The 7,643-nt window shown below is 26.8% G+C and overlaps 1 protein-coding gene across 2 annotated transcripts; it reads right to left on the minus strand.

Moving 5' to 3' along the window:
* Positions 1-225: 225 nt before the first annotated feature.
* On the minus strand, positions 226-2,733 carry LOC137821282 (high mobility group B protein 9). Of its 2 annotated transcripts, XM_068625799.1 has the most exons (7): positions 2,550-2,733; positions 2,142-2,468; positions 1,862-1,940; positions 1,572-1,737; positions 1,380-1,478; positions 661-1,034; positions 226-544 (listed from the first exon to the last, which is right to left on the minus strand). In XM_068625799.1, exons 2-7 carry the CDS (start codon positions 2,285-2,287, stop codon positions 437-439), a joined length of 972 nt encoding a protein of 323 aa, XP_068481900.1. In that variant the 5' UTR covers positions 2,288-2,468; positions 2,550-2,733; the 3' UTR covers positions 226-436. The 2 variants fall into 2 exon arrangements, with proteins under 2 accessions (XP_068481900.1, XP_068481899.1); XM_068625798.1 differs by having other exon boundaries at positions 2,142-2,733.
* Positions 2,734-7,643: the final 4,910 nt, after the last annotated feature.

Raw genomic sequence — 7,643 nt, forward strand, 5'->3', positions numbered from 1 at the left:
AATTTTTATTTTTATTTTGTTTAAATAGATCTAGGAAGGTGAAAGTTAAAAAAGACACAACTAATAAAAAAGTATGAGTAAAGATTGTAAGAGTTAAACAATTTTTAATCAATTTTTTTCATTTTTAAAGACAAAAAATTCAAGAATAGAAAACATATATATATATATATAAGATTGTGTGGACCACGCTATACTTCATTGTCCCATTCATCCACAAACAACAAATTTAGAAAGATAATTGATTGATTAAACTAAACGAAAGGATGACACCAGTTTTTTTTTTTTGAAAAAACAAAGAAAAAAAGTAAAAACAATAATTGTGTAGACCGTAGTCCAATGGACCATTATCCACATTAATAGTATGTATGTAAAAGTCCACAAAAGATTTCTTAGCCAATTTTTTCTTTGATTTCCAGAAAAGGGTAGCAGTAAGATTCTATGGAAGTCCAACTTCTGGAGTCTGCCTAAGCTTCATCTTCTCCTTGTACTCAGTCAATTCTCTCTTGTACCTTTCTTTGTCTCTTAACCCGATGTTCTGATAAACCTGCAACAAGCATCATTAACCCAGAATCTATTACTTTGCATCATGTTTTGATCAAAAACATTATATTAACTTCAACATTGATTTCCAGATAACAACAATAGGGACAAAAAAATAACCATTCTTTCTTCGGGGTTAAGACTGTTCCATGACTGGCCAATCATCTTGGTAAACTCCCTTTCTCTGTTTGGGTAGAGAGCTTTGAGAGAGTAATGCTTTTCAGCAAAGAAGAAGTTATAGCCACTCCTATTAGGTTTTGGATAGTTGGGGTCCCACCTTCTCTTGTTTCTCCTCCTACGACCAGAACGATGAGCTTTGCTTTTGAATGGCACAATGGCATTCTCATGCTGAGGAGGAATCGTAGGAAGAGCAACCATTTTTTCTGGATGGTAAAGCACCCCTCTAAGAACCTCTGAACCCAGTTTCACAGACACTAAATAACCACACTCGAATTTCCCCTCTATCGTTCCATTCCCCGAAAGACATGAAGTTTCTGCAGACAACAAAACGAACAGTAAATTTCAAAACCCAGAAACACTTTGAAATTGCAGATAACCACGTTGTTCTTTCTTAATAAGCCATGAGCTGTTACTACAAACGAAAATGCATAACTAAGGAAGGGATTGCAATTTGCAACTTCCAAATGTGCGTGAAACCGAATTTCATTAACTAGCTAGATATGAGTTGATTACCTTGATAAATGAATTAGAAATTAATCAATCAATCACCAACCAATTCCACGAAGATGACAGTTCCAAGAACAAGTAACCCCTAAATTAAACCAGCTAATCTTAGAAATTTAATTTTTTTTTCCCTGACTTGAGAATTGCATATTCACCTTCAGCACGAGATTCAGGACTACTATTTAAGGGCTTAGGAGAATATTCCACAATAGCTAATTCAGGTCTCCACGAAGGGCTGTTTCCGGAAGATGCATCTGCACCATGGAATCTCATTGATCAACTGGTTAAACCAACAAAATGGCCAAATATATATAATAAATATTTTTAAAAAAAATGTAAAGTGTTACCTGTTGAAGGAGTATAGACACAACCCCGAGCTTTGAAAAAGTGAACTTGTTCATAATGATAGAGAAGACTGAAGTAATGTTTCTTCAATACAAAAGAAGCACTTGTGGTAGTTGATGAGAACTTGAAAACACTACCAACTTCCCTCCACTTCTTCTCTGCAACTACCTGAACTTTAGAGAGTTAAAAAAAAAAAAAAAAAAAAACATGTTCTATTTCTTGAATTATTTATTTATTTAACAATTAAAAAAAAAAGGTGCCATAGAGAGGTTGTAGGGAAGAAGAAACCCACCTTCTCGTAGCCACTTCTTCTGGTAACTTCCACGTAAAGAACGTGTAAATCCAGCTCCTTCCCTCCAATCACAGGAATCCTTAACAAGTTGACCAGGCCAAAACGGTCCAACATTTTATTTTATTTTATTTAACCATTTTTAATAATAATATAAAAAAAAAAACACTGGCCAACACCAAACCTCAGCCACCATTAAATCAAAACCACATTTTTATTAATGAAAAAGTTTAAACACGGATAAATAAATAAATAAAATGAAGAATGAAAAATAGAAACTCACATGAATTTGGTACCCATGAGGAAGTGAAAACGTTTGAGAGTGTCCCAGAAGAGAGAGGAGTCTCTGACGACGTCGTCGTGAGGAGAGAGCGGAGCAGGGTAGTGTTTTCCGTCCTCTGGGGCGTGGGTTGGTGTCCCCGGTGACATTCCGACGGCACCGGAAAAGGAAGAAGCGAAGAGTGGTGTTGGGTGTGTTAAAAGTGTTGGAAAAGAAAAAGCACATGAATGAAGGAGTAAATAGGCAGAGAGAAAAGGGTGAGAGAAAATGAGAATTAAAGAAGCAGGGTTGCCGCGTGGGGGAACGGTTACTGAGCAGAGTTGGCTTTTTCTGCCATTGCGATGGATGGAGTAAGTAGGGTAGAAAGTCCCAAGACAAAAGAAAGCTTATAATATAATATTATTATCTTACTTAGGTTGGGTGTGTTCCTTTATTGGCAGAGTGACAGACAGAGAGCACTGTTGCAGAGTTGTCTGTGTGAGGAGCTTAGGAGCGTTGACATGCACCTCTGCTTCTGACTCTTCTGCTCTTCTATGCCCTCAAACATCAAAGACACTCTCTCACTTCTGCATCAAACAATCAAATACATCACCCATTTACTCCTACTCCTTCTATTTCTAATAACCACACTTACTTTTGCATTTTTTTTTAACTATTGTCTAATATAATAAAAACAAAAACAAATAATTATATAAACTTACTTATTACCTATCTAACCACACTTATATGATACGGACACGAATATAAAGATACATATAATATCTAAAATGTAAGATACGGGAACACATACCTAAATATTATATAATTATGAATTATATAAATTTACAATAAAGATTTATGTACACAAGTATGTTCCAAATTATTTTTTGGAGCAGAAAAATGTTTTTTTATGAGTGGTTAAAAATAATTTGTTTCTTATTTTTATAATCATAATAAAAATTTATACAATAAGTTTGAGTTTTAACAAAATTAATGTATTTTTTTTTTTAAATTGTGTTAGAACCGTACTATAATTGTCATAAATCCAACAAATACTTTTTAAATTAAATACTTCACGTATACGTGTTCTACAAGTGTCAAGTGTATGAATTTCATAACTTACTACATAGATAATATTAATGATAGAAGGCATTTGATAACTTAAATTTAGTGTGTATTGGTAATGCCATGTTTTATACTATCAATTAGTTAAACATATTTTTATTTAAAAAATAATTGAAAATGTTTTAAAATAAATGTTATAAAACTTAAACATTTTTGTGTATTTTAATATTTCCTATCTTCCTTTTTTTTAGGTTAGATAAAGTATTTTTTTTATTTTCATTTTATTTTATGATAAATGCAAGTAGTTATTAAAGAAAACTGTAATTAATATGAAAGATAATCCTATATATAAATAAAAAATAATTTTAATGGAATTAAAATTGTTAAAGAAATTAGTTTCAGTTAATAATCAATTTAAATTATTTATTATATATATAATGTGTATTCTCCTATTTGGTACATACAAATTATATTTATAGTTTTTTTTACTTATGAGAATTATATTATGTAATGAAAAGAAGAAATAGTTAGGTTGAAGAAAGTGAAAATATATCTGATGAATGAGTCAATCTCATATTAGTATATAATAATAATTTTATTTTAAAAATATCAAATTAAAATAACAAATATTTTATTTGAATGTTATATTTAATAATATAATAATAGCACAAGATATATTAAATATATAATGAACACATTATATTTTATTTTTTTTATTCAACTTTCAAAAAAAATTAAAATATATAAATTAAAATTAATATAAATGTCATATTTGAGCCAAACACATACCCATTTTATATACCCAACAGTTAAATTGACATGTCCACACTGTGCATCGTGCTAGACAGTGAGCATCCTGTCCAATATAATTATAATTATAAAATTAAAGAACAAATCTTTTTGAACAAGTTATGAGAAATATATTTTTTTCAAAAAAAATCTGAAACATACTTATGCACTTAAATCTTTATTATCAATTTATATAATTTATAATTATATAATATATAAATTCATGTTGTCGTATCTTACATTTTAAAGATTATACGTATTTTTGTGTTGATATGGTCTAGAATGTGTGCTACTAAATAGTTTTTAACAAGAGACATACTAATTCTAAAGTACACTCTTTCCATCTTATCTCTTAGGGTCTGTTTGTATCCAGGCACGGAAAAGCAAAGAATGCACGAGAACACAAAAAATTGAAAAAACGAAAAGAAAAAAAGTAAAAACACAAAAAACGATGTAACTTTTATGTCTTAAAATTTTCTCTTTCTCTTTGAGAAGATTTGTAAAAAATGATGACTTGACACTATTTATTTTTTTAAATTAATAAATTATATATGATTATGTATGTAAACTATATTTTAATATATATATAACACTTATAATTTCTTTATTAATTTTTATATTATAATAAATAAAATATTAATTTTAATTATTAATACATATTTTTATTTAATTTAATATTATTTTTTTATTTTAAATTATTTTAATTCTAATATATATTTTTAAATTCTTTTATAATAAATTCTTTAATAATTTTTTAAAAGAATTATTATTTATCAAATTTGTAAACTTACAATTTATACATTTTAAAAAAATAAAAATAAAAATCTCAATATCACATCAATTACAAACTTCAATAAACTTTTCTCACAAATCTACTCTAATATACTTCAATCCAAACAACATCATTTTCTCTCAAATCATTCTAAATTATCTCTCTCAAATCTCATTCCCAATCCAAACACACCCTTAGTGCCTATTTGGATCCAAGCGAGGATTAGTGAAGAAAGAGAAAGTGAAACGAAAGTTGAAAAATCGATGTAAGAAATGAATGAAAACGCGAAAAACAATAACAATTTTTTGTTTAAAACTTTCTCTGCATCCATAAATAGATTTGCAGGAAAGATGACTCAACATTATTTTATTTTTTAAAAAATTAATAAATTATATAGTAATTTTGTATGTAAATTATATATATATACATAATATTTATAATTTCTTTATTAATTATTAATATTAAAATTTCATATTATAATAAATTAGATAATAAATAAAAGATTAATTTTAATTATTAATACATATTTTTATTAAATTTAATATTAATTATCTTATTTTAATTTAGTTTAATTCTAATCTATATTTCTAAAAAATTTATATTAAATTATTTTATAATTTTTAAAAAATTTACTATTTATCAAATATGTAAATTTACATTTTACATATTTAAAAAAAAATTAAAAATCTTTCACAATATTACATGAATTACAAATTTTAATAAACTTTCCTTACAAATGTACTATAATCCAAACAACTTCACTTTCCTCTCAAATTATTTCAAATCCACTCTTCCAAATTTCCTATTCAATCCAAACACACCCTTAATCACATACTCACGTAACTTTTTTTTCACTTGACAAACATTTTTATTTGACGGGACATTTTTTTGCTGATGGTGCATTTTTCTTTTAATAGAGTGTTTTACATTAAATATAACCTTTATTAAAAATAATAAATAAATTCAAACAACTTCACTTTCCTCTCAAATTATTTCAAATCCACTCTTCCAAATTTCCTATTCAATCCAAACACACCCTTGATCACATACTCACGTAACTTTTTTTTCACTTGACAAACATTTTTATTTGACGGGACATTTTTTTGCTGATGGTGAATTTTTCTTTTAATAGAGTGTTTTACATTAAATATAACCTTTACTAAAAATAATAAATAAATTCAAACAACTTCACTTTCCTCTCAAATTATTTCAAATCCACTCTTTCAAATTTCATATTCAATCCAAACACACCCTTAATCACATACTCACGTAACTTTTTTTTCACTTGACAAACATTTTTATTTGACGGGACATTTTTTTGCTGATGGTGCATTTTTCTTTTAATAGAGTGTTTTACATTAAATATAACCTTTATTAAAAATAATAAATAAATTCAAACAACTTTACTTTCCTCTCAAATTATTTCAAATCCACTCTTCCAAATTTCCTATTCAATCCAAACACACCCTTAATCACATACTCACGTAACTTTTTTTTCACTTGACAAACATTTTTATTTGACGGGACATTTTTTTGCTGATGGTGCATTTTTCTTTTAATAGAGTGTTTTACATTAAATATAACCTTTATTAAAAATAATAAATAAATTCAAACAACTTCACTTTCCTCTCAAATTATTTCAAACCCACTCTTCCAAATTTCCTATTCAACCCAAACACACCCTTAATCACATACTCACGTAACTTTTTTTTCACTTGACAAACATTTTTATTTGACGGGACATTTTTTTGCTGATGGTGCATTTTTCTTTTAATAGAGTGTTTTACATTAAATATAACTTTTATTAAAAATAATAAATAAATTCAAACAACTTCACTTTCCTCTCAAATTATTTCAAATCCACTCTTCCAAATTTCCTATTCAACCCAAACACACCCTTAATCACATACTCACGTAACTTTTTTTTCACTTGACAAAACATTTTTATTTGACGGGACATTTTTTGCTAATGGTGCATTTTTCTTTTAATAGAGTGTTTTACATTAAATATAACCTTTATTAAAAATAATAAAAATTTTAATGAAAAAATACTAATAAAATATAAATAATATATTATCACTAATGTAATAAAATTGAGTTCCAGTAGTTGATACTGTTATCCTTCAAGACAATTTTTTCACATAAGACTTATTAGAGTAATTAATTGTTGAATTTAAGTGATAACTGATATGTAATGCATAGGATCTAATGTTTAAATCTTATCACTTTAAGATATTAAGAGGATTACATTAAGTTTATTACAAATAATTATTTGTTTTAAATTTACATTAATTTACTCTTTTATTTAGAAATTATTAAATTAAAAATTAAAAATAAATTATAATATTTTTCTATCCAAAATAGAACTTTTAAATAGTTTCTCAAGACATTCTTAAAATTTATTATAAATTACAATTAAGCTGGTATACTCGTTTGACAATTTTGTTTAATATATATATATATATATATATATATATATATATCATTAAAAATATTAATATATTTATCTAAAAAAAATATTATTATCTTCTCATTGTTTTTAAAATGAATATTATAGATTAAAAATAACATGAATTTTGTAGAGAATTAATTAACTAATTAAGAGGGGGCATTTACCAATATTTATTCAACATAATAATTTTGGACCAAAAGTTCCACAAACAGAGAGTAAAATCTAGCAAACTTTGTTCATCGATGTCGTAGTTCAAAAACAAAACATTGGATAATCTAAAATTTTGATACCAAAAACAATTTTTTCTTCAAAAGTTGGTGTCTTAGAATGTCTATCTAGAGTTTATCCTCTGACTGAAGGTTGGTGGTGTGTTTGAGAGTGGTGTTAATATCTTATCCATTCAATTTAACAAATACTTCAGCCGTCCATCTGTCAGCTGTACGGAGTG

Source organism: Phaseolus vulgaris, chromosome 9, assembly GCF_000499845.2.
Source record: "Phaseolus vulgaris cultivar G19833 chromosome 9, P. vulgaris v2.0, whole genome shotgun sequence".
Lineage (NCBI taxonomy): Eukaryota > Viridiplantae > Streptophyta > Magnoliopsida > Fabales > Fabaceae > Phaseolus > Phaseolus vulgaris.